The 25,720-nt window shown below is 37.2% G+C and overlaps 4 protein-coding genes across 6 annotated transcripts; 2 read left to right on the top strand and 2 right to left on the bottom strand.

Annotated features, from left to right (window-relative positions):
• Positions 1-3,269: 3,269 nt before the first annotated feature.
• On the top strand, positions 3,270-6,923 carry LOC116168653. 2 transcript variants are annotated; one of them, XM_031484589.1, is made up of 7 exons: positions 3,299-3,327; positions 3,371-3,582; positions 3,631-3,959; positions 4,013-4,191; positions 4,242-4,309; positions 6,611-6,761; positions 6,806-6,923. In XM_031484589.1, exons 2-7 carry the CDS (start codon positions 3,382-3,384, stop codon positions 6,868-6,870), a joined length of 993 nt encoding a protein of 330 aa, XP_031340449.1. In that variant the 5' UTR covers positions 3,299-3,327; positions 3,371-3,381; the 3' UTR covers positions 6,871-6,923. The 2 variants fall into 2 exon arrangements, with proteins under 2 accessions (XP_031340448.1, XP_031340449.1); XM_031484588.1 differs by having other exon boundaries at positions 3,270-3,582.
• A 23-nt stretch (positions 6,924-6,946) lies between these two features.
• On the bottom strand, positions 6,947-15,333 carry LOC116168652 (ufm1-specific protease 2-like). The gene is made up of 7 exons (XM_031484587.1): positions 15,223-15,333; positions 14,498-15,118; positions 8,926-9,016; positions 8,609-8,878; positions 8,411-8,560; positions 7,266-7,640; positions 6,947-7,219 (listed from the first exon to the last, which is right to left on the bottom strand). Exons 1-7 carry the CDS (start codon positions 15,259-15,261, stop codon positions 7,008-7,010), a joined length of 1,758 nt encoding a protein of 585 aa, XP_031340447.1. The 5' UTR covers positions 15,262-15,333; the 3' UTR covers positions 6,947-7,007.
• Positions 15,334-16,571: 1,238 nt separating this feature from the next.
• Positions 16,572-21,860, bottom strand: LOC116168815 (ectonucleoside triphosphate diphosphohydrolase 5). 2 transcript variants are annotated; one of them, XM_031484801.1, is made up of 9 exons: positions 21,554-21,860; positions 21,193-21,313; positions 20,985-21,143; positions 18,707-18,786; positions 18,399-18,654; positions 17,840-18,355; positions 17,139-17,195; positions 16,986-17,092; positions 16,572-16,931 (listed from the first exon to the last, which is right to left on the bottom strand). In XM_031484801.1, exons 1-9 carry the CDS (start codon positions 21,578-21,580, stop codon positions 16,857-16,859), a joined length of 1,398 nt encoding a protein of 465 aa, XP_031340661.1. In that variant the 5' UTR covers positions 21,581-21,860; the 3' UTR covers positions 16,572-16,856. The 2 variants fall into 2 exon arrangements, with proteins under 2 accessions (XP_031340661.1, XP_031340662.1); XM_031484802.1 differs by lacking the exon at positions 21,554-21,860 and adding an exon at positions 21,431-21,544.
• A 2,638-nt stretch (positions 21,861-24,498) lies between these two features.
• Positions 24,499-25,627, top strand: LOC116168599 (glutathione S-transferase 1-like). Its single transcript, XM_031484525.1, has 4 exons — positions 24,499-24,653; positions 24,708-24,859; positions 24,914-25,114; positions 25,163-25,627. The coding sequence occupies exons 2-4, from the start codon at positions 24,716-24,718 to the stop codon at positions 25,472-25,474; spliced, it is 657 nt and encodes a 218-aa protein (XP_031340385.1). The 5' UTR covers positions 24,499-24,653; positions 24,708-24,715; the 3' UTR covers positions 25,475-25,627.
• The last annotated feature ends 93 nt before the right edge of the window (positions 25,628-25,720 follow it).

Genomic DNA, 25,720 nt, shown 5'->3' with positions numbered 1-25,720 from the left:
ATCGAAACTGCCACAAGATGTGAAAATTGTTGCCTTCATGGTTATTACGCCATCGGTGGTATTTTATGAATGAGAAATTCACCACTCCTGCTTATTCGCGTGTAGCCGTTCAAAAAGCCCCTAATTAGCGATTCTGTTGATGTAGCCGTTTCACTTGTGCATGCGTTTACCTGCTGGAACTGGAGGCGGTCGTAACGCATTGCGCTCATTTGGGTTCATTGAGGCCTCGTGGCCACGCATTCGTATTCGTGTGCGTGACTGGTGCTCAATCCAGGGAAGTTATGTTTTGCTTTTAGAGCAACAGCGCGCATATTTGTTTTGATTCAGTTACAAAACTTGCATGTGGTGCGCTCTACATAACTTTTGCCGTCTTTGCACATTTTATTTTTTGTGAAATGCATCCATACAACTCTTGGAGCCATTTTTAAAGAATTTTTTGACAACTGATGACACAAAAATTTGCAAAGCAAAGCGTGCTGGACCGTCGGTTAAGTGTGCGCTTGATCGCAGGTCTAATTAGCATTGACAAGATGACCATCATTATCACGAAAAATTTGGCGATGCGGAAGGTCTGCACCAAATTCGTCTCCAAGGTCATGACGGACGACCAGCACAAGCGAAAACCTTCTAACAATGTGTTGAAGAAGTTTTTGAAAAACGTAATCATGGGTGACCAAAGTTGGGTTTTTGAATAGGACACCTGCTCCAAGGTGACCGATTATTTGATGCCAAAAAGGCATTGTGATGATTCCCAACCCCCCGCAGTCCATGCCGCGGAGACTTTCCTATTCCCAAAAGTGAAATCCGGAATCCGCTTACCAGGAAGCCTATTCAAGTCGGTGCAAAAAACGCTGGTTAAAGTGTGTCAACGATCAAGGGGCGTACTTTTAGGAATGTTAATATTTTGTAGCAATATCTAACATAAACCATGGTTTTCCCGATATTTTTTATACAAACCCTATATCTTTATATTTCCTTGCGTTTTCTTGCACCCAAAATTCTGCATTCTATTCAATTCCCTTCCCGATTATGTTTCATCACAACACATAAAAAGAACCGCGATTACGCAATATAGGACCTATTCGTGCCAACCAGCTCTATCCAACTGCTAGCTGCTACCAAGATTCAAAAGTGCTGCGAAACGTCGCGTCGATCGTCGCTCGTATAGTTAGCGTTCCCAACTGTAAGTATACAGTGATATTTATGTAGATGTAGACATAGGGATTTCCTATGTCTACTTTTACATGATGAAGTCTCCTGAAAGACGCCTAATTTTATGCAACCAAATAACTTCTTGAAACAAATAAAGATCTGGAAATTCCTATGTCTACTTCTACATGAATATCACTGTTAGGGCAAGTCAAGATTGCAGTGTCGGCTTCGGGGGACCCCCACGATCATTACAACACGCCAAAATCGATCTGACTCTCCATCAGCTTAGTTTCTTCTTTCTCAAAAATTATTGAAATCATTGTTAATGATAAATTAATGGCGTTTTTCGTAACAAATAACCTTCTTAATGATAATCAGCACGGCTTTATGCGAAACAAAAGCGTAGAAACATCACTCTTCGCATTTATCAACAAAATAGTCGAAACCATATATTGTTAATAAATGTATTGCGTTAGGAGTTTTCATAGATATGAGCAAGGCTTTCGATTGCGTAGACCATACAATTCTGTTGGAAAAACTGGAAAGATACGGTATACGGGGTGCGTGTTTGGAGTGGTTTCAATCATATTTAGAGAATAGATACCAAACAGTACGATTAACTGAAAACAATGAAATTGTCCTATCAAATAGATTGAAAGTTAAAATGAGCGTGCCTCAAGGGAGTGTATTGGGACCAACACAGTTCATTATATACGTAAACGACCTGCTAAATCTTTTTACTTACAACCCTAACATTCACATCACTACATATGCGGACGACAATAATATATTAATTACCTGTCCAAAAATTAGCGATATCCAACCATTTCTTAGTAGGTACAACTAAGGATACTATTTTAGAATGGATTATGGAAACTAATAAATTCTGTCTAAATATAAACAAGACAAAATGCGTTCCTTTTGTTACAGCTAGATCAAAACATGACTTTCCCCAATACATTATCTATAAGAACTCGAAGATTGAACTAGAGCAAAATACAAAAACATTAGGCATAAATTTAAATGAAAACCTTAAATGGGACCATTATATAGATAACTTATGTAAAAAACTATCGTCGTCCATTTTTGCAATAAAATCCCTAGCACATTATATTTTGCTTGTTTTGAAAGCCATATAAGATTTGCAATAATTCACTGCGGGCAATCTCCCAACCTATTAAGATTATTTAAGCTGCAAAAATATGTATAACTCTCGCCAGGAAAGATTGCCGGTCACAGCACACCTTGTGTCGATTTACAATCTATGTTTTTCTTAAGATGCGAGCGAATTCCGAAATAGGATCGTGCCAATGTTGAACGAAAAGTCTTTTTGTTCAACATTGACACGATACGGAAGTCGCTCACATCTTTAGAAAAACATAGATTGTAGACCGGGATCAAGTGTTCTCTGACCGGCAATCTTTCCTGGCGAGAGGTTTAGTGAGAATAATTTGCTGTATAGGCTACCGTGCCACATGCCGATCCAGGTTCAAAGAATTAAACATTCTAACGGTACCATGTCTGCACATCTATGAAATCATAAAATATGCTTATCAGAATAAAAAACACTTTAATTCCCTTTCACTTTCTCACAACCACAACACTCGATTTAAAAATAACTTGCTACCTCATAAGCATAAAACGACATATTACCAAAAAAGTAGTCATAATAACGCCTGTAAATTTTTCAATTGCTTGCCAACCGATCTAAAAAACATAAACAATATCAATAAGTTCAAAAACACCTTAAAGTCCTTCTTAGTTAATGCTGAAAATTATTCCATTAAGGAATTCTTTACATAATATGGCGTAGCAGACCTTACATTATAACTGCATACTGTAACTATATTTTCTATAAATTTTATAATTGTATCGTATTTGTTTGTACCGTTTTATTATTTTACATTATGTTGTGACTGTTGACATATTTTCCATGTACCTATATATGCGGACTCACTGCATGTACTGTATATATAGTGAAAATAAAAATATACTCTACTCTACTCAATCGATCTCAGACAAGTCGTTTTTTGGTGTCTTCAAAATTGATCAAATACATAAACAAATTCACTGTTCATCTGAGCCGTTTGAAGGTCGTTTGTTTGCGATTTGAATTCTACAGGTTCTCCATAGCAACAAGTCGAATATTAAATCAATAAGCGTTTTGTTTATCATGTAAAATTTTTGCACCCTTGTCAATTATCTAATTTCAATCAAGTTTGCAGAAAAATGCCTGAACTAGAGCAACAACCTTCAACTGAAATAACGTCACCTCGTTCATCCTTATCAGTTACCCCATTCATTCTCTCTCCGGTATCATCAGGTAGCAGCATGTCACACGAATCAGATTCGGAAGTAAATTATGACTGGAACCCATTTCCTTATGGACACATTCAAATACCATTAGAACCTACAATTAGAGATGTTTTGGTAAAGAATGGTGTGATATCGATTGTGTCCGTTGAGTAAATATTTCAGATTCACGCCGCCAATACGAGCGAATTGCATACTGTCACAAAAATACAGTTGCAAGTAATTTCAATTGACACCTCTCTTCAACACATGAGTGTCCATTTACCTTTACTTCGAGAGTTAATTCTTGACGGCAGTGCAATATCATCATTACGTGATCTTGGATACGGGCTCAAGAATTTGAAAATCTTGAAGGTATGCTCCTGCGGTCTGACGACATTAGATGGTATGCTAGGTTTAGACACTGTGGAAGAATTTCACGCCGAAAGTAACCAAATCACAGATTTAAGTCCTTGCGGTTTCCTGCCGAAGATTCGCTTAATCAATCTGAAAAGGTACGTGCAGGTATGATGAAATGAGTACCTAGGTACTATTCAGCGCTCTTCAGAAATCTACTCAAAGATGTTATGGCTGTTACTTTTTTGACAATATGTGAGTCGTTAGAACATTTAACGCTATCGGAAAATATAGAATTAATTCAAGCTTTTGACACTCCCTTGTACAGAAAAATTGTTAAAAGTATTTTACCAAACTTAAAGACGCTAGATGAAGTGGACATTTCGTCAGGTGGGAAAGGCATAAGTTGTTTAAGCGTTGAAAACATATTTTCGTTTTAGAGGAAACATTGCCAGAGTATGCCAAGCTTCATCAGTTTTGCGCAAGTGAACACCTTGAAAGTGACCAGGTAGGTGGTGCTTTTTCTTAATAGTTCAATGGTACTTAACTGAAGGGCCAGATTTTTGCATCCTCCTAACAGAGTTTTTGTATTTGAAAGCTCATCGCGGGCGTATTGTATTCCCTAGTCTTAGCATGGTTAATCGACAATTTGACTTATGGAAAATTCTGTACAAAGCTAGGGCTAAAAGGATGTTGGAAGGAACTCTATAAAAAAGGTCTGAACAATCAATTTGTATTTAGAACGCTTCAGTGACATTCTAGCGCATACCAAAGTCTCTTATGTGCCTTTTCGAGACTCCTTAGGCCTGTTGTTAAAAATTTCAAGTGTTTTTTTGAAACCTCTAGATCTTAGAAGGCCCTTTCCAAAGTGTTCTGGAAATGCGCTATAAAGCTTTAGTAAGCGTCTAGAAGTGCTTTTCAAAGATTTCTATGTTGTTCAGATTTTTGCTCCACACTTTCCTGATCTGTTTAGGCATTGCCATGGCTTAATTCCTAGCCCTATACAGCGGTTTTCAAAAGATTTCTTGTAGAAAGCAAAAGGGAACTTTCGAACGTATATATAACTACCTCAGAAATCTCAGGAAGGCCTTCCGTCGCCTTTTAAGTTATTATTTCCAGAGATTCCAAAGACCTTAGAAGACTAAAGAACTCTGCAATCGGAACCGACCATTGTTAAATTTAGAATTGGAATTTTAGTGCTCAACAAAAAAATGGCTAGTTTTAGTTTAGGTTTTGCATATACATATTTTAAAGGTTTAGATCAGGGGCGAATAGTAGTTCAGTCATATTAGTGTTTCAGCTCGGAATGAAAGATAATAAGCTATAAACTTGTGTAAACCTTTATTTTGTGATTCTGAAAGTTGTCCAAAAAGTCACATAAAATCTCGTGTCCGCGTCTTAAGATATTCAAGGTCAAAGGGCTCAAAAATCTTTTTTTTTTTAATATCTCGTTTCCTATGGTTTTAATGCCATTTGTACTTATCATAAAAAGTATAGGGAATAAAATTATCTATAACTTTTACCTCAAACATTTTTCAATATACTCAACGGTTTTTGAGATAAAGGACGGTGAGCGCGCTGCGCTTAGTTGTTTAGTGTAATTCAAGGTCAACCGTAAATCCAGGTATAAAGATTATAAATCGTTAAAAAATATATAATTATAAATAATTTTCATTGTTTATTAATTAACCATGATAATATAGTGATGTTCTGTTGCATTGCATTCATTTACTTGCAGTTTAAGTTTAAATTTTTCAGAATCTTATAATTAGCAATATTTGAGTATTAATTTTCTTCTTCATCATCACCGTCGAAAATTTGCAATTCAATATTATTATCGTTGTCAAGGACATTTGTTTCCAGATCTTTCAGAATTTCGGGGTCAAATGCACTGTCTTCATCAAGATCACTTTGATAGGGTGAAGCGTTAAGGTACGCTTGTCCATTACACTGGCCGCAAGCTATAGACCATTGCAACCCCGATTTCCTGCATCCACAGCGTGAACCACAACCATTCAGTTGCAAAATATTGTGTTAAGTAATTCATCTGCACTTACGGTTGACCTTGAATTACACTGTAAACCACTATAAGCGCCGCGCGCTCACCGTCTTTTATCTCAAAAACCGTTGAGTATATTGAAAAATGTTTGGGTAAAAGTTATAGATAATTTTATATTAAGTGCAAATGGCATTAAAACCATAGGAAACGAAATATTTGCAAAAAAACGATTTTTGATACCTTTGACCTTGAATATCTTAAGACGCGGACACGAGATTTTATGTGACTTTTGAGACAACTTTCAGAATGACAAAATAAAGGTTTGCAGAAGTTTACAGCTTATTATCTCTCATTCCGAGGTTGGCCTTATTTTTTGCCTTCAATGACTGGACTATAGGTAGATGACGTGGTCTAGGCACTTTTAGCATTGGTTTTAATTGTTTATGAATTCTATCATTCGTGTAAGTTCTTTATTTAAATTATAAGATGTAAAAATTGCGTTATTTAAAATTTAGTAACATCAGGTCGAGTGCATTTAAGTGCTATCTGGCCGTTTGGCGATAAGAAGTGTTATCAGACCTAATTTAATTAATGCGCGTGTTCTTAGTCGCCTTTAGAAGAAATAACGAAAATGCAGGTGTACGTTTCTTGTGCGTATTAATTCCGGGAGGGGGCGTCGCGTTCTATTTTGTTCATTCAATTTTCACGTTTACCCCTTTTGCTCTTTTCCACGCCCAGGTTTTTACTCCCAGCATGAATTTTAACTTATACGTACAGTTGACAACTAATGTATCTTCCTTCTGTCTCTAGGAATTTGACTTCAATGAGGAGACAAAAGACGCATCACGACACTTGTATTCCATAACAGACAAAGGTCAATTTGTGGTCAGTTTTACACCAAAAGTATTATCACCAAGATCTCCCTCAGGGCATAGCAGTACAGATTCGACCATCATTTCAGGTACAATTACTATTGAAGCTTTATCCAATATAATATTATTTTAGCGTTTAGGGAAGAGAAATTTCCATCATTTGAGGAATGGCTGCACACACCAGATTCTGATGATTAATTATATCTACTTACCAATATCTATTTTTGATATTTTTATACATTAATTTTATTTGTTATTTGTAAAATTTAAGAAATATATTTTTAAATAAAATTATTTATTCAACAAAGTAATAAAAGCTTAATAATCATAACTGATTAGACGCAAGACGGAACCTGCGGTAGGCACATGTTATAGTATGCTGTTTTATCCCAAAATTTGGCACCTTTCCATCCACACCATCCCTTCTTCAATATGATGTCCAAATCTTCAGAACCGGTGTAATGTGGATCCAAAATAAGAAACTTGATTTCGCCAGTTAAATTATTATAATCAACGCCTAATATGGTGTGTGCAAGAACGCCACCCCCTGAAACGAAGTTTAAAAGTCATACCACTGGCAGTCCGTCTATTACCAATCATTATGGGTGAGCCATGGTGTTTGAAATGATAAACTAATTCTGGTCCTTTACTAGCCATATCCTCGCCCGAACTGACGTACAAAATTTTGCATGTTACATTAAGTAACGAATTTAGAACGAAATTGACTTCGGTCGAACCGATCCACTGTTTTGAGCCTACAAAACTGGAAGGTTTATCGCCAATGTCTACTAGACACTTCTGAATGTCGTGAAACGTCGGTACTTCTGTATCTGTATATCCCTGAAGTAATAACCAAGAGGCTAACGTTTGCAGCGAACGATAGGCGCATCCCCAGCCGTTGTCGTCCATGTTGTTCTGACAGTAATGGTAGTACCTGTACTTTCCTTTAACCAAAACGATTTCCCCTCCTGAAAATTATTAAGGAGTGTTACTACACTACTTACTGACTACTGTCAGAGCTGGGTACTGCTCACGAGCGTTTCGCTCGAAAAAGTACTCCAAGCGGAAAAAGCGCGTGCGAGCACTTTTCGGAGAGGCCGCTTGGTGCTCGATACTCGAGCGTTTACTTAAAGTGTTCGGCGCCCAAGTACTTTTTCTGCCCGCGAGCGGTTTTTCCGCCTATGAGCGTTTTTTCCGCTTGCAAGCGCTTTCTTCGCTCGCGAGCTTTTTTTCCGCTCACGAGCGCTTTTTCCGCTCCCGAGCACTTTTCCCGAGCGCTCGAGCATTGTTAGGAGTGCTCAGAACTCGCAAGCGGTTTCACTTTGCAAAACAACTCGATGCTTGCGAGCATTTTCGAGACAATTAGAGCGCTCGTCGCTCGAGCGATTTTTTAGAACGCTCGACCTAGTTCTGTTAGTAGTGTAGTGTAAACCAAAAACGCAAAAAAATAACCCTTGTATGTACCTCTAAAGGCAATGGTCTAGTGGTAAGGAGGGTATCCTTACCACTACCTTACCGGGCTTGTACTCGGATGGTTCGGGTTTGATTCTTTGTAGATTTCAAATTTTTTTAAAAAGCAAACTTATACAAAAATGCTTCAGACATGCGCAGTGTATGGAGCGACGTGGACGATTTAGGCAAACGTCACCACCAAACCTAACCGAACAGACTAAGTACCTCATTAAACAGTGCCAGGCTTTTTCCTTTTTGTTCCCTTCTGGTTTCAGGTTCAACTTACCATTTTTCACAGAATTTAAACTCTCATGAGGATTGATCAACAGTCCCGCTCCCTGCGCGTCTCCTTCAAAAACAAATCGGTTGCCCACCCTGAACAATGGTTGATTTACTGGTAGCAATAAACGCTTGTGAAGTAGCCTTCTCGCCTTTGCTGTAACAAAATATAAATAGGTACCACTACCAGGTCGCGAAATGTTACCTCTCAACTCTGCATTTTCATTTTTAATGAAAGTTCTTGTAATAAAATGCCCGCACGGTTCAGGAAAGAAATGGTAAGTCTCCAGTGGTGAAATAGAGGAGTTGTCACCATCGCACATTATTACATTGTTTACCATAATTCCTTCCAAATGCCTCAGAAATCGGCAGCAGCTTTCGACAAGTATCGAATACAACGCGACTAGCTTTTTATGTTTGTGCACGACAACAAGTGTGTCGACTTTTAGATTGACTTTTACCATTTCCGAAAAACCTACAAGTTTAGTTATAAAACAGGCGGAAGTAAGAAGAATAAGTTACATTTATCAATGTGTACCACCGGAGTGTGTATCTTGAAGTCGGCGCTCGCCGCCCTAGTTACTTTCTTCATCATAACCATTCTAAGAAAATCCTAAAACCTTTGTAAATGTAGTTATCGTTATTATGATCACTTAACTTCTTAAGTCCTCTTTAGATGGTAACATTTTTATGGCGAAACTGCGGTGTAATTTGAATTATAACAGATTCCCATTAGGTACATTAGTTTCCCCTTATATGCGAATGTCAGATTTTCTTACATGGAAAGCATAACCAGTTTCCTTTTAGAACTTTTAGACTACCCCGGGAAGCAGTAGGAGGGCGCGAAGTGTTTTGGTAAAGCCGCCAGTTTGAAAATTCGTACCGGGCGAAGGAGAGTAAAAACTGTGTGGTACGGAGGTCAAGAGAGGAAATTTTCGAGTAAAAATGCGCTTGCAGGTAAAAAGTTTTTCCAATGGGTAATAGTACCTATTTTACATTATTAGCCAGGTAAGTGAGTTTTTACTGGCGATAGGAGAAGTTGACTGGCGAGCCGTCAGGCGAGCCTGTCATCTCCTAGAGCCAGTAAAAACTATTACCTGGCGTATAATGTACAATATTTTATTTGTTACTCATTTGTAAACAATAGTAAACGTAAATAATTAGTTCTTAAATTGATTCCGAAGAAATGTCTAAAATATCATGTTATCCATGTAACAGAGACTTCGCATTAATTCTGGCCAATGAAATTGCTAGATTACCAACTTGTAAAATTTTTACAGGTCAGCTGTCAGTTTTACAAGTCAGTAGCGTTTAAACATGACGTTTACCCGTTTGCGTTATGTCTTGTTAATCAACGTTTACAACTGAGTAACAAATAAAATAAATTAACCTGAGAACTGGTCAACCGCCACTTTCTCCAAAAAGAAGACAGAAATCTTCGGGGGATGCGAAGGCGCCAAAGATTTTTTCGAAAAAAATTCGCGGAGGTTTGAGCGAGGGAGATTGAAATTTTGTAGACTTTGTGGGGTCTGATGAGCCATCGATCCCCCAAGATAGTGGAATTTTTGACTCTCGGGAAATTTCTAATAACTTTCCCTAGAAGACCAAATTGAGCAAGCTTACTTTTGATGCAAGGAAAATCGTACGCGCAACACGGAAAAAAGTCCCTAGATTGAAGTTCCATTAGATTAGAGCGTTGTGCGCGGGTGCACCATCCTGTTGAAACCAACAGTTCCCAACTCTCGTTCTTTTTATGTTCTGTCTATCGTTTTATTCATAATCAAAAATGCTATTTAATACAGTGTTTTTTTACGGGCCCTATAAAAAAATAATGATGATTCCTCCGAAACGAAACGCTGTAATGAAAACCTCTTCCCTATTTTTTTGTAGCAGGCGATTTCTTCGGGAACCCCCTTCGCCAACTAAGGTGTAGAAGTCTGCACCGCGGCTTAGGTATCAGGAATGCGGGGGTTCCAATTCTCTCTTCTTAATTTTCCATAAATCACCTTCTGCGACTTCGATTAAACTTTGTGACCGCCTTCACTCTCGTGACACTTAAAAAAAAAAGAACAGCAAATCTCCCATGACTAAGGACTACCCCACATACCGAGGGGTTGACCGCTGGGCAAATGTGGTGTACAGTCCCGAGGAAATGATGAGCAAATGTTGGGCAAATGTAGTAAATGTTTATTAAATATGACATATCAATACGAGTATCAATGATTTGTAAATATAAAGATAAATGTATACCAGGCGCTTTCATTTCGTGAAAATTATGCAAAGAAAGTGTTTTAAAATTCGTTCATGTAGTGCAGTCGTAAATAATGTGCTCGAGCAAGGTCATGGTGTTCTATTACACACCATGAGCAAGGTGAATTCATAATGGTGGCGGCACTCCGACTGTTTTATACAGGGTCATTCTTGACGAGCATCAGTTAGAAAGATATGGAAAACCTTTGAAAATGATACTAAACTGATAAGTCCTTTAAGGGTTTTGGCACGTGATGAATTGAACTAAAATATTTTTAAGATGGCGCCACTTCCACTTCCAATACCGGAAGTAGCCATCAACTTTGTTATTTTAAATAGGGACCCCCTATTTTTTCTACATTTTCGGATTCTACGTCGAATTGGAGTACAACGAGTTGATCCTTTGCTCCAAGGGCTTCGTCGATATTCAAGTTTTTATGTCAAAAATGGAATTTGCAGGAGTAATTTTAAAAATTTATTATTCGCAAACGGTGAGAGATATTGCAAAACACTGCTTTATTAAGGAAAGATCGAATTTTCTTATGGTATGCGTAACCGTCTAAAAAGTGAGACTACGTCACTATTTCAAAGCTCTCAACTTTTAAATTTTTAAATATTCGTAACATCATTTTTTCAAATGGCACCCCCTCCCCTCACATTTTTTTCTTCACTGTTGTTTTCCTTTTTCCGGGACCTTTAATTTGTTACAAAATGTCAGAGGCTGCTTCAAACGGTTTCCGAGATATTCCACGTTTTAGTCACTTCTTGTAGCAAATTGATTTAAAAAAATTAATACATTTTTAAAATTACCCCTGCAAATTCCATTTTTGACATAAAAACTTGAATAGCTTTATTGTTTAAATATTCCAGCTATCATAGTATAAACTATATCAGTGTCGTCAAACATATATAAATTAGTGCATCTACTAACAGAGCAATTTACACATATAAATAAAATAATAAGAGGTCAAGTTAAAATACAGTAAAATAGACAAAATATCACAGAATATTAGAACACCAATCAGTAAGTAGAAACTCTTCAAAAGTGTAAAAAGTGTTAATCTTAAGGTAACTAATCACAACATTTCTTAATTAATCGATAATCGATTTATCGTAGAAGCTCTTGGAGCAAAGGGTCAACTCGTTGTACTCCAAATTCGACGTAGAATCCGAAAATGTAGAAAAAATAGGGGGTCCCTATTTAAAATAACAAAGTTGATGGCTACTTCCGGTATTTCCGGAAGTGGCGCCATCTTGAAAATATTTTAGTTCAATTCATCATGTGCCAAAACCCGTAAACCACTTATCAGTTTATTTTCATTTTCAAAGGTTCTCCATATCTTTCTAACTGACGCTCGTCAAGAATGACCCTGTATAGGNACCCCCCATTTTGTTCTTCACCCTTGCTTTCCTTTTTCCCAGACCTTTAATTTGATGCAAAATGTCAAAAGCTGCTTCAAACGGTTTCCGAGATATTCCATGTTTTAGTTACTTCTTGTGGAAAGTTGATAAAAAAATTAAATCGCTTGATGTTATTCTTTTGTTTTTATTATGATAATGTTTAAACGTCAAATTTTCGCTGCTTTTCCTGGCAGCTATTCGATTACATTCACCGTGTATTAATATTAAATTCAAAAAATCTTCATTAGTGTAACCCAAACGAGCCATTATTGACGAGAAGTATAAGTACAAGCAGCGAAAATTTGACTTTTAAACATTATCAAAATAAAAACAAAAGAATAACATCAAGCGACTTAATTTTTTTATCAATTTGCCACAAGAAATAACTAAAACATGGAATATCTCGGAAACCGTTTGAAGCAGCTTTTGACATTTTGCATCAAATTAAATGTCTGGGAAAAAGGAAAACAATGGTGAAGAACAAAATGGGGGGTGCCATTTAAAAAAATGGGGTTATGGATATTTAAAAATTTAAAAATTGAGAGCTTTGAAAAAGTGACGTTGTCTCACTTTTTTAGACGGTTTCGTATACCATAAGAAAATTCGATCTTTCCTTAATAAAGCATTGAGAACTGTTTTGCAATATCTCTCACCGTTTTCGAATAATACATTTTTAAAATGACCCCTGCAAATTCAATTTTTGACATAAAAACTTGAATATCGACGAAGCCTTTGGAGCCAAGGGTCAACTATGGGGTATCGTTGTACTCCAAATTCGACGTAGAATCCGAAAATGTAGAAAAAATAGGGGGTCCCTATTTAAAATAACAAAGTTGATGGCTACTTCCGGTATTGGAAGTGGAAGTGGCGCCATCTTAAAAATATTTTAGTTCAATTCATCATGTGCCAAAACCCTTAAAGGACTTATCAGTTTAGTATCATTTTCAAAGGTGCTCCATATCTTTCTAACTGACAGTCGTCAAGAATGACCCTGTATAGGAAGCGCGATTACCAAATCTGCCCTTGTATGCTTATTGCCTACCTTCCAGTTGTAGGCTGGTTTTACTATCCTCTATGAATCTTCTAGAAAATATTCAATTGTTGTTTATCACTTAAGTGATATCATATTTCAATTACCAAATGACTCGCACTGTATGCTAGTACATATATTTAAATGTATGTTGTACCTCAATGATGAGCAAATGTAACAAATTTCTGGTAAATTTATAGCGAATGTAGCAAATATTGTGTAAATGTAGCAAATGTCTGGCAAATGTGGAAAATGGCAAATGTTGAGCAAATGTGGAAAATGGCAAATGTGGTGTACACAATTTTGCGCAGTGGTCAGCCCCTCGCCACATACCCTTGGTGTTCAATACTTAATTTTCGAAATATATGGGTTGAGTACTAAGGCATACTAATCGTTTTGGATAAAAGCATACAACAGGGTGGTCTGGGGGGGTTTTATGGTCACTTTCGCTGTCCATCCGAGGCCTTAACTACTCCTACAATTTTCAAAATATTTCGGTTTTAGTTTGTTCATTTTGCATTCGGTAGCTTATAGTTCTGGCACATCGGCCAAGAAAAATTTTGACTTGGCATCGGGCATGGCATATTGTAAAAAATCAGATATGTGCCTGCGGAATGTGAACTTTCTTATTTAGATATTTTTTTAAAATTTTTAAGTAAATATTCTTCTATTAAAGACAAGCATATCACATATTGGATGTGCGCAGCGAATCCGCAAACTGACAATGTGTCCTTTCTTATTCATAAAGGTATATTTTTGAAATTTAACCAAAGATTCTTCTAGTAAACGCAAACATATATCGCATATTCTAAACATCAAGTTTTTACGATTGGGAAGGATGCTGACTTACTTGCCTTCTTAACGGTTTAAACTCTGGACGGACAAACTTCCAAAAAGGCGGTAGAGGTTTCCTAAGTATTACCTCATATTTCCTCTTATTATCTCAACATTTTTGACTCGCAATGAGATTATATTTACCAGCAATGCTTTCGTATTACCTAGATTTTTTAAATTTCTAATTGCCTCGTATTTCCCATTTTCCTTCATATTTCCCCGGATTAGCTTGTAATTAGCTTGCTAATAGTTTTCAAGAAAGAGTGTAGTCCATACTTCTCCGTGTTGAGTTCTACCCCAAAATGTCTACAGCCCCTAACACTCTTCTAACACTTCTCAGGAAATGTCTGTTTTACAAAATGTTTTCAACGTTTCCAGAATACCGTAGCATGAGGAGCCTAAGGTGTATGGAATACACTTCAGGAAAGGGAGATTCGATGATCCTTTCCTGAAAACTCGAGTGAAAACTATTATGAGAGACCTGCAAACTTTTGGGAAGAAGGCAAGACTAGAGAACAGCTTCTTGCATAAAAATCTTGTCATAAAAAGTTACCATCTAAAGAGGGCTTTACAACTTACCATGTCAACTAAATCAGTCTTCTTCTTTTTAAGGCCACCTTCACCTAGCGAATTTTTACACACCTCGCCCACCGTGGGCTCGCCCGTTAGTCCAACCAGTCCATTCTCTTCACATTCATCACCCATTAAATAAACGTTCGTATTTGGAATATTAAAAACAACTTGCCCGTTAATGAGATGTTTGCGCAAATTGGAAAAACTATCTTTGATAATCTCGGGCGATATTCCAGAGACGAAAGGTAGCTCTGTCATGACACGAATGTGAACAAATTGTGTGTAAATCTCCTTGTCGGAGATTACTTCGTAACTCGTCTTTTCCAGTTGATTATTTACATTGAAGAACGTTTCGATAGTATTTTGCGCTGTCCCGATTACACAAGACATGTAAAGGGGAGTGTCTGTAACGTCGACGTCGCTCGTAATACGTTTCACTTCCTCTTCCCCAATTTTAGTCTCTCCAGAAATGACAACACCGTAAATATCAATTCCAGTCGGCAATGCATTTATCATGTCGGAATCTTGAGGATCATCGTAGATGCTGACGCCAACGATGAGGAGTGTGTTTTTGTGTAATACTCCGTAAAGATTTCCCTTTGAAGTCTCACGTACACTTTTTAACCTCTGAAATAGGTTAGAACATATTTTATTAAAATTTTCCGAAATGAACATTCCTACGCTCTTAATAAATGAGTTAAAATAGTTGACCGCAACAATAAAATACTTACATTAATCACATTTTGGGACACTGTTAATTTTGGTGGCATTTTATGACACACACAATACAAAAACCAACTTTTGTACAAAAGAACACATCAACAAAGAACTAATTTAAGCGATTAGTTCCGCTGACCCAGTAGCACCTGCACCTACTAATATTCATTAGAACTAATTTTTTAATTTTAAACACGTATACAAAATACAGGACGTCCCAAATATTGTCGTGATGGTTTCACTTCCTGTTTTACCGGATGTTGATAGCAATCAAGTCAGTATTGTTGATTTGGACAGACTTTTTAAAAGTCAGGTCAAAAGTAGTCAAATGTGAAAAATATTGAAAACGTACGTGGATTTTGAAAATGCAATAACATACAGGGTGTTCTATTTAAAATACCAAAGCTCTTCACATCCGGTAAATCCGGAAGTGAGATGATCATGATAATATGTTTTTTCGATACATCATGAAAAACTCTGTCGGTACCTATGCGCATTTTCAGATTTAATGTATCAATGAGAGCGTGAACATTTTTACGTATAACGGTTTGCGTGAAACAGCCTGTAGGTATACAATGATTAGATCTTAGATGGACAAGGTTTTGCAGTTTTGTGTGCGAATTAAAATTATTTTAAAAAAATGTAGAAATTCGGACCAGATTAAAAGCTACTTAAAACTTGTGAGTTATCCCGAATGTTCTAAACGGAATTTTAATCAACACAGTAGAGTGAAAAACTCTGTGCATCCCAATCTCTATCTTCATGAATATCAAAGTTACCATATGCTATCCCACTCGACCTGTAAGTATATATTTATACACTCAGAGGACCGAGAGGCAATTCATGTAGTTTACTTCAGTTGTAGAATCTATGTGACTACAAAGACAATTTCCAGCAAGCAGACTTACAGTTCACAATGAATTTTCTCCAAAGATAAAGATTCGTTGAGTTTTTCAGTCACTATCTATCAAGCCCTTCGGATTCTTTTGTTTCTTTTAAATTTGTCTATTGTTCAGATTCGTTTTCTTTAGATTCTTTGCCCCTTCGAAAACACTTTAAACTAGGTGCCAAGTTCGATTGTTCAACAAATGCGCATTGCAGGCTTAATTCTTGCTTCAGCGGCTCATAACATGTGGGAATATATACAGTGACAGGCAAAATAGTTATATACAGGGCGTGCTAATTTATGATTTCTCTTAATTTTGATTTGACATCCGGTGTCATCATTTTACCTTGTCTTTTGATGAATCCAGCTGTGTAAAATGTCCTTGAGAGTATGAAAGAAAGTTAATAACATATGTAAAACAATTCTTGTCAACGTACGTTTGCTTGATATTTCTTCTCCACGTAAAAAAAACAACTATTACTGTATTGAGCTGTTTGTTTACGAAATGTATATTTTTTGTAACGATGGAAAAGAACAATAATAAAATAAACGTAACAATATACGTAACTTTGATAACAAAAAGTGAAGTAACCACTCTTTTGGAAAGGTACAAAATGTTAAAAACATTAAACCACTAGGAAAAAACGTCACCTCATAAAACTAAGCAATTACAATTTCTGCACAGCCTAACGATAAATCTATTCAAATACATTTAAGGCACGTCACAGTTATTTAAACTAATAGAAATATTGCCAAAGTTGATTATCTCCCTTTAAGAAGACTATAGGCCACACCTAGCGCCCAACTGATTTCGTGCCCATTGACTTTTTTGAAGAGCTATAATGTTAATAATCTTACTACCAAGTTTGGTTATTTTTCTAAGGTACTTACGAATATGTTCGTATCAGCCCGGAGGCCAAACCCGTTCTCCAAAAGAGACCATATGAACGTTAAATCCAAGCACATGAACGGTTGGTCAGCATTGGCTTGTTTGCACACTGAAACAAGTATATTTGTAGCACGTAAGCGCCAGTGATTACTCACCGTTCTGAGCAGCGGTTTTAAACTGGGACACTTTCACAAGGCCTCCTTTGCGTTCGTCTATAAAAGCAGAGATTAGTTTGATTGACACTAGTAGAGTAAGGTCTACTTGCTCCATCACTTTTTCAACGTCACATGCTACGCTGTGATTGGCTGCATCGATACCTACATTTGAATCTTTGCATGTCATGAATTAGTAACTCAATTGAAAAACAAAATTTGAGTTTTAAATTTTGACACGACTGCAATAAACATGCACCGCAGCAACTCAGTACAAATTTGAATTTTTTTGAAATAAAATGATAATAATCTGAATATCAAATTTTCAAAAATCGTTTTCAATTTTTTACTTATTTTTTTATATTTATTATATTTATATTTTATATTTTTTATTTTATTTTCAAAAGTTGAATGTTTTTAAAATAAAATAGTAACAAATCTGAAAATGGCGTGGAGGAGGAGGGGCGTTAATGCTTCATGGTACTTAAATGGAAGTTATCGACAAAATGTTTTTTAAAATACAAAGTTTCAAATTTACCATAAGAAACACTTGCACTTGGTAAAAAGGGCTGGGATTGTAACAATATGACCCTGTGCATTCAAAATTTACACAACCGCTAGGTAAGAACGCAGCCAATCAGCACGTCTTAAAAGTGGAGGGGCGGGTAGACTCCACTCTACCAACACTGTCAAGTAAAAGTTACCAATGAGTGCGACTTCCGCGGCTCTGTCAAAATAATAACTAAACGCGTTGATTTGCTTATGGGGTAATTCTCCTATGGGTTTCGCAATTGATCTAATATAGCTCGTAACGATCTCTGAACACGTGTCAAAACTAACAATGGGTCGTTCTTCGGCCGTCGTGTACGAGTTGCCCGGTACCTTTATGGTAGGATAATTCTCCTTTAATCCGCTAACTAAATAATCCACCCCCGCATAGTGGAATTTTTTATTACTAATTATCGGGTTCACGCATTCGCTTGTGATATTGACTAGACCGTTGTTGTTGTAGGTAATAACTTCTTTTCTGGCGGCCATCAACCCCAACCCTAGGTAACTGTTTGTGAACACTGGAATCGAACCTTGAGGCGCAATGGCTTGATGAATGTGTTCAGTTTGTGACAAAGTTTCAGGGGTGGTCGGAGAAAATGTAACCTGTGTGGATCCGCCACCCAAATCGAGAGCGGCTACCGTTCTTGCAGCATTCCCTCCGATCCGCTCTGAAAAAAACAATGAGAATGGAGAATCACAGTTGACGACTACCTAGCAGGAAGTTCACTGTAAACCACGAGAAGATTCCTTCATCAGTTCCATCCATGATCGCCACAGAATCATCGTTGGTTACAAATGGTGTCTTCTTAAACATAGCGCGAAGTGTGTTCAAAAGATTCTCCGCTTTCTCCTGTGGAAGCAATCGCAAACCGGCGGTTGCCCTCAATATCAAAGGCGTCTTACTCCAATACTCTTTCGGAATTTCTTTTTTCGCCTTTTCAAGCAAGGTACTAATTGACGCTGCCGCCTACAAGTACAATCATTGACGATTTTGTGTTGTGGCAATAATTAAAAGTTACCTTTTCGGGCTTGTCGGCGAATACCGAAATTCCCGGTTTTGTATATTCGAACAGTTCTTTATCTAATATTAGATGCCCATCTGGAAAAAAATGTTTAATTTTCAAAAATCGATTTTTATGGTACAAGTAAATAGTATTTTGATCCGGCTACGCAAACATTGTGACCATATTGGTCAGATACTTTTTAAATTTTTAAATAAATCTCTTTTTTAATATGTATTTGTAAAAATACAAGTAAAAAATATTTTGATCTGATTGTGAAAATGGCAGTTGAAGATGAAAAAATTAAATATTAAATATACAGTTATCAATTTTTTGTTAGTTTTTTATTGTAAACATAGGTATTTTTCGTGGTTATAGTAGCAAAAAAATTATTTTTGGAAAATGGATTTATACATTATCCTGACAATCATTTAACAAGCCAAATTCGACATTTCCGTTAATAACTTTTTTCGGCAACTGGGATTGCTACAAAATTTTTAAACGCGCCTCTAATTAGGGCGGCGACGAAAGAAAATCTCAGAGGGTAAACTGTTAAACTTGAAGATTTCCGGCCGCGGCTGAGAGGGGATGAAGGTTGGGGCCTGCGATCGACGCGGTGGCCGTTGCGCGGGGGGGGGGCTGCCTTAAGAACCCGCGAAATCGCAACAACACGGTTTTCGCGAATTGCTCGAGAAGTAGTCCTGCTGCCCCCTTAATCGATAGCACCAACGTGCCCGCGGAAAACATATGGTCATATAGGTAAGGGAGGGGGAGGAAGTTTCCGAACGAAAATCGGACCAAATTCGAATTTATGCAATAATCGCCGGTAAAAAATATTTACGCCAGCCGGATCGCATCGGAGATGCGTTTTCGCACCCTCACACCCCCTGGACCTCTAAACGATACTCTTTCGCCGTTTTGATGTTTATTCGGAAATGCAGAGGGCCAGAACCAATGCCGTTTTTACGTTAGTCTCGTATTCGTACCCTCCAAATCTACGACCAACACCACCCCAACCCCCCTGCTTATATATGGCACTTTTTCATATTTTGCGGAGTTAGAACGATGCGGTTTTTTAAGTTGGTCTCCTATATCGATGGGGCGCATTCTAGAATCGACGGCGATTACAGTAAATGCGCGAGGCATCAAAATGCATCCCTGCGCATATTGCGAATGCCCAAAAACTCAACTTATTTATGGAGCAATTTGAACGAAATTTCTATGGTACGCCCTCGCGTAGGCCCCTCTAATAAAAGCAAAAAATGCATGCGCAAAAATCGTACTGCGCATGCCCAAAACTCATTCTTATTTATGGAGCAATTTAAACCAAATTTTTATGGTAGGTCCCTCTAATAAAATCCCAAAAAATCGTCCTGCGCATACTGAGAATACGCAACGCGCAACTTTATTGATGGAGCTTCATCAAATAAAAGTAAACAAAATCAAAGAGCCAAAAATCCTACCGCATGCACAATAGACAACTTTCTTATTATCGTTTTTAGATTAGGAACAATTCAGAGTTGACCGTGAAAGTGGAGGTCTAGACCATTTGCAAGGTCACCACCCATTAGCCCGCTTTGAATGGTCCAAATCTTTGTATGAAACTTTTTTCCAAAATAGATGATTCCATCAAGTTTTATTAATGGCTGTTAGCACAAAGTTAAGCTGAGCTTAGCTTGAAATCCATGGCAACCATTGTCGCAATAATCATAATAAGTTACGTTTAAGCTAAGCTCCGCTTATATTTGTCGGTGCAAATGGCCATAAAACGTCTCAAGATAAATTAATCACCTGGTATTTTATTTATAACTTTTATGTATAACCAAGCACGAAACACATTCACAGCACACACTGTTTTTGTACCTACTACAGAGAATCTGCACAACTAAAACATACAGGCTTTATATTTTATAATATTGATACTCTCACAGTCATATCAATAACTTTATGCGGGTCACTCTGTAATTGGGCGCAAGCCTGTTGAGGGCCCAGAACAAGAGAGGAATAATAAATAAATAAATGTTAAATGTGCTTTCAAGCCCAAATTAAAGGCAGTAGATAATCTTCAAAATGATTTGTTTTATGGCTGCTAAGAAATAAATTTAAAAACACAAATTGGCCTATTTGGAAATAAAGTATTTGTCGGCCTCCTCTATCAACCAATTTTTTGGTTACATACTAACAGTTGATGTATCCAAGGCCTACTAGGTCAGTGACTGGACCTAAGGAATAAAAATTGAAGGTCTTTCAACCCATGTCTACAAGTAATAAAGGCATATAAAATAATGCAACCTACCTAAGTAAGCTTCGTGAAACGTAAAAGCTAAAACTCTCGATCCCGTACTTCCGGCATCGATCACAACCGCATGCACCGGCTTGTCATAACCAAACCTCTTAGCTATGGAATCGACAGTACGGTGCCCCAAGTGCCATGGAATGTAGTCAATATATAAAACTAAAAACGACAACCTTTACAAAGAGAACAGTTGGGATAATATACGTACTAATAAATACTGTTAAAATAGTCCCGCTTAAAATTAAACATAGTAAGGAACGATGTAGTGACGATGTATCCGCATCTTTACGTTTTCTTTTCGGTAGGGGGCGTCCATTTGATTCCTTCAACTGTAACACAAACTCTTGTAGAGATTTGAATGGGGGGACAGTTTAAAAGAGGCTCACAAGTTGGTCAGTTTGCAGCACATACCTCACAAGTGTTAAAAAAAATGAAAATAAACTTACTATTCTACTTAGTGTCATGAGAAATCCTAGAAAACAAAAGTGTAGGTCATAAAATAAAAACGTGTAAAGTGAAAGTGCTGTACATTTGATAAGGATAACTATGCAACAGGCAAATTTACTAACCTTCCTTCTTCGTAGTTCGGAATTCATTTTTGGTTGACGTCTGGTTGCCTCAGTTGATGGGAATATCGCGTTCTCGTTTTATTGATTTTAATAAACGGGACTTGCGATATTCATTAATGGCCGGAGGGCAATAGCGACTGTAATTCTAATCATTATCTCCTTAACAGCGACTCATAGAGATAACAATTGATAACTTAATTACGGTAAATTGCAAGTCAAAAACTCAAAACTTATTTTAGATACTTTGACCGGGAGCAGAGGCAATCCGAACTAATGAGCGGCTGTATCGGAGCTACCGTGGCAAGACAACCGGGATGCGACTTTATAAAATAGTCATATGCCATTGATTGTTCCAAAAATGTTTGGAAATTAATACGTGTCGATCGTTCGACGTGAGAAAAGGCAAATGTCAGGTGTTCGATTTACTTATTCATAACGAAATAGGTTCTTTAGAATCGACATTTGACCCCGGACCTCCAATGTAATTAAAAATAAATAAATATAAACATTTATCAAACAAAATACAATCGAGTTTTTTTGCGTATTTTTCGCTTTTTCTAGCGGGGATCTCATGATGAATTATCCATATAAGGATTAGATAACGGCACAGCCTAGGGGTCCAAAGAATTAGAGGTACCTATACTGTCTAAAGCAGGCCTTCCACGTGCATTCATTTCATCGAACTTTGAATTAACGCCATGTCTTCGAACTTGGAACAGAATGTTGAAACACCACTTCCACGTTCGCACATGGTTCGTACAAACTTGGCGAACAAATACAGGGGCGATTGTGCACGCGAAAACAACAATATGCGTTTTCGGTTCCTCATATACTACAATGCGAAGACATAAGTGAGATAGATTTTAACTCTAGGAGCGACAACCACATCCACGCGCGCGCCCAACATCGCTCCGCGCCAAAATTTAGGATTGGCAAAACTCTTCGCTCCGCACCAAGAACGATGCAAACTTTGCTCGATGACCCCTTCCACGTTCGAACTTGGTCTGTTTGCAGGAGTGTACACTCCAAGTTCGATGAAATGAATGCACGTGGAAGGCCTGCTTAAAGTTAATTACAGTTTCGACCACATCATCAGAGGCAGATTTAACCAATTAAAAAATGAATTAACTTTCACGAGATTGTTAGTTTCCCTTTATCTTCGTGCATATTACAAAGCTTTATATTATAGCAGAAGCAATAGAAATCATTATAAAACTTCTGATAATTCTGTAGGTAATTAATTTAGGCATACAAAACAGCAAGCTTAGGTTCTCGTCGTGTCGTTTCCATGGAAATTGTATTCTGTTCTGAACTTCATTTCATTTCGTGCTCCGCGTCCCATTTTTAATAAGAATGACAAATCTCATTGGAATGTTAAATCATGCGTTTCACTTTATCCACTCTGAAAGTGGCCACTTTATCTACCTTTAATTCAGAGTTCCGTAACAGTAAGCGTTTTATACTAAAAGACGATTAGGGGTAAAATTTTATACAAAACTCGTCAGTAAAATGCTCGGTAAAATGTCATTACCTGACTCGGAAATTAAAGTACGCATGTATCATTTTCCTGACTTTTATGTAAATAACTATTCCCATAGCAGTGGCAGTAACCACCTGACTACTTTTCCTGCCCCCTGTCACCTTACCAGACTATGTCAACACTGGCACAATAATATTAATCAAAAGATGTATATGAGAATTGAAATTGCATTTTAACAAAGACGATTTCGGGAAAAATATAATACAAAACTTGTACATACAGTTGTCAACTCTGAAGAAAAGATTACAACTAGGGCCATCTAACTTCCATACCGAAATGTCGGACATTTCGCACCGTTCTGGAAATCTAGGCTAGGATTAGGTGATTTGAATAGGACTCCTACGCTGTGTTATATGGTTGCCGATGGCGATTCTTTTATGTGTTGGGCGTAGACGTGAAGGGCGTAAGAAAAGACAAAAAAAATTAACTAAATTACGCTGGAAAAACCTATACAAAACCTTTATTGGGCGGAAATTATCCGTGCGTGAACTACTTACTCCGTTCAGCCATTTTTTTTCCTTACATAGAATATAATAATTTTTCTCTTGTAAGTATATCAACTCAATACAAGAAATAAATCACCTACAACAACAAAATCCAAGAAAAATACACAAATCAAAAGTCACAAGAGTCAAATTCAGTTGAACAAATTAATAAAAACGAAAGACAGGGTGGAAACATGATAAATCAATTTAGTAGAAAAACATCTAACATTTACACCAAGCGTGAAAAGATTTCAAAAAAGAAATGTTCACGTCATTTTTCATACACATGACAAAATTAAAATTATTTAACAAAAACATAAAATGTTAAAGAAATGCAAAGAAAACTACTCGCATTAGATAATACAAAATAAGCAACCAACTATACACGATGCTCTCTCAACGAAAGCTCAAACCAAGCGATGGCTGTAACCGAGGCTGTCACGTAATAAACATTGGTGCTCTCGAGACGGCTTTCTCCTTCTAAAAATCCACGCTATTGCCAGCTCTCAAAAATGTGTGCATCATCGTAGGATATACATACAGAGTGGCACCCCTCAAATGTAAAGATTGATGGAAAGTACAAGAAAGAACTACCTATAATTATACTTTTCAAAACAGAACAGACAAAATCAATATTGCGAAAAATACCCATAGTGCTGTCCTTTCTTATGTAAGGTGTGTTGCCTAACCGTGGGAGTATGTATACATCACAAACTTTTCCCGAAATCGTCATGAAACGTTCATTTTCATGCCTACTTTATGAAAAAGCCTGTTGTGTAAAAATGTTTCGTTTGTCTGCACATCTGCTCATCAGTCCAGTCATATTTTAATTTAAAAAAAATGAACGAAGAATGTTATTGTCGTTTTAGAAAAATTGAAATGACGATACACAAAATATTCCATTTCATCGTACAATGATTCGCATATTTGATAATTGGTGTTTATCTAAAATGATACCCACTTGAATTTCATACAAGGGCAATGTAATTTTAGGACATCCAAGGAAACTATACGCCCGTATAAAGGCGTTCTGGCAAGCGTCGATTGTCACATCCACTTTTCATCCATCTCTAAGGTAAGTAGTTACTTGGCGCACTCCAATAATTTTTGTACAATTATTTCATTACAGCCTTCACTATGACCATCGACTTTTACTACGCGCCCGGAAGTGGGCCCTGTCGCTTCGTTGAACTAACAGCGAAAAATCTAGGAGTAACTTTGAACCTTAAGCTCATGGATCTAATGCACAAGAAAGATCACTTAACGCCGGAATTCCTTAAGGTACCTAATTGAATTCGAGTTTTTCCAAAATAAGCTGAATAGGTATTTTTTTAGATCAACCCACAACATTGCGTTCCCACAATAGTGGATGACGGCTTCCCTGTTTGGGAAAGCAGCGTAATCGCCACATACCTCATCCAAAAATATGGTAAGGACGACTCGTTGTACCCTAAAGATCCCAAAAAGCGGTCCGTTGTTGACCAACGCCTTTACTTTAACCTGGGAGTGCTTGGTCAACGATTTTCAGAATACTATGTGAGTATACTACCAGTTATTTTCCTTGGGTGTGATAAACTCTGTTAGTATCCAATGATGATGGGTAACACCCCGGATCCTACCAAGCTTCAAAAATTACAAGACAGCCTGGACATTTTAAACACATTCTTGGAAGGCAAAGAATACGTTGCTGGGGACTCACTAACTGTTGCTGATTTTGGAATGAGCGCAACAATTACAACGTTAGATGTTGTCAAATTTGATCGCGGCGCTTATGGCAACATAACAAGATGGTACAGCAAACTTAAATCTTCCGTTCCCGGCTTCGAAGAAGTTAATGGTTTGGAAAAGTTGACTGCCATTTTTGATTCGTATCGCAAAAGTAAAAGTAAACAGTAATGTTTGAATTGGTTTGGTTTTTTTAGCGTTCTGTATTTGCATAAGATAAATATTAGGTTTGCGATAACACAGAATGTATTGCCAACAGTGTTTTATGATATAAATGGATGTGCAACGCGGCGGTTTTACAATATAGCTACCTTTGAGTACTAACTATTAACTTTTCTCTCCATCTCCTTGTCAAAACCAGTGGAGGGTGTTGAGGGTATGGGAGGGGGTGTAATAAATTGATTTTATACTTCATGA

Source organism: Photinus pyralis, unplaced genomic scaffold (assembly GCF_008802855.1).
Source record: "Photinus pyralis isolate 1611_PpyrPB1 unplaced genomic scaffold, Ppyr1.3 Ppyr1.4_LG4, whole genome shotgun sequence".
In the NCBI taxonomy this organism is placed as follows: Eukaryota; Metazoa; Arthropoda; class Insecta; order Coleoptera; family Lampyridae; genus Photinus; species Photinus pyralis.
This window is presented reverse-complemented; position numbering and strand designations above follow the sequence as displayed.

What these genes read in the sequence shown, in the direction of transcription:
- LOC116168653 (XM_031484588.1), top strand. Translation starts at nt 3,382, where the DNA reads ATGCCTGAACTAGAGCAACAACCTTCAACTGAAATAACGTCACCTCGT. An exon ending in TGAAGTGGACATTTCGTCAG is followed by an intron (nt 4,192 to 4,241) that starts GTGGGAAAGGCA and finishes TTTTCGTTTTAG; the next exon opens with AGGAAACATTGCCAGAGTAT. An exon ending in AACACCTTGAAAGTGACCAG is followed by an intron (nt 4,310 to 6,610) that starts GTAGGTGGTGCT and finishes TTCTGTCTCTAG; the next exon opens with GAATTTGACTTCAATGAGGA.
- LOC116168652 (XM_031484587.1), bottom strand. Translation starts at nt 15,261, where the DNA reads ATGCCACCAAAATTAACAGTGTCCCAAAATGTGATTAAT. An exon ending in GGTGGTACACATTGATAAAT is followed by an intron (nt 8,879 to 8,925) that starts GTAACTTATTCT and finishes CTAAACTTGTAG; the next exon opens with GTTTTTCGGAAATGGTAAAA. An exon ending in TGAAAATGCAGAGTTGAGAG is followed by an intron (nt 8,561 to 8,608) that starts GTAACATTTCGC and finishes ATTTTGTTACAG; the next exon opens with CAAAGGCGAGAAGGCTACTT.
- LOC116168599 (XM_031484525.1), top strand. Translation starts at nt 24,716, where the DNA reads ATGACCATCGACTTTTACTACGCGCCCGGAAGTGGGCCCTGTCGCTTC. An exon ending in TAACGCCGGAATTCCTTAAG is followed by an intron (nt 24,860 to 24,913) that starts GTACCTAATTGA and finishes GTATTTTTTTAG; the next exon opens with ATCAACCCACAACATTGCGT. An exon ending in AACGATTTTCAGAATACTAT is followed by an intron (nt 25,115 to 25,162) that starts GTGAGTATACTA and finishes AAACTCTGTTAG; the next exon opens with TATCCAATGATGATGGGTAA.
- LOC116168815 (XM_031484801.1), bottom strand. Translation starts at nt 21,580, where the DNA reads ATGAATTCCGAACTACGAAGAAGGAAG. An exon ending in TATTTTAACAGTATTTATTA is followed by an intron (nt 21,144 to 21,192) that starts GTACGTATATTA and finishes TGTCGTTTTTAG; the next exon opens with TTTTATATATTGACTACATT. An exon ending in TAAAACCGCTGCTCAGAACG is followed by an intron (nt 17,093 to 17,138) that starts GTGAGTAATCAC and finishes TACTTGTTTCAG; the next exon opens with TGTGCAAACAAGCCAATGCT.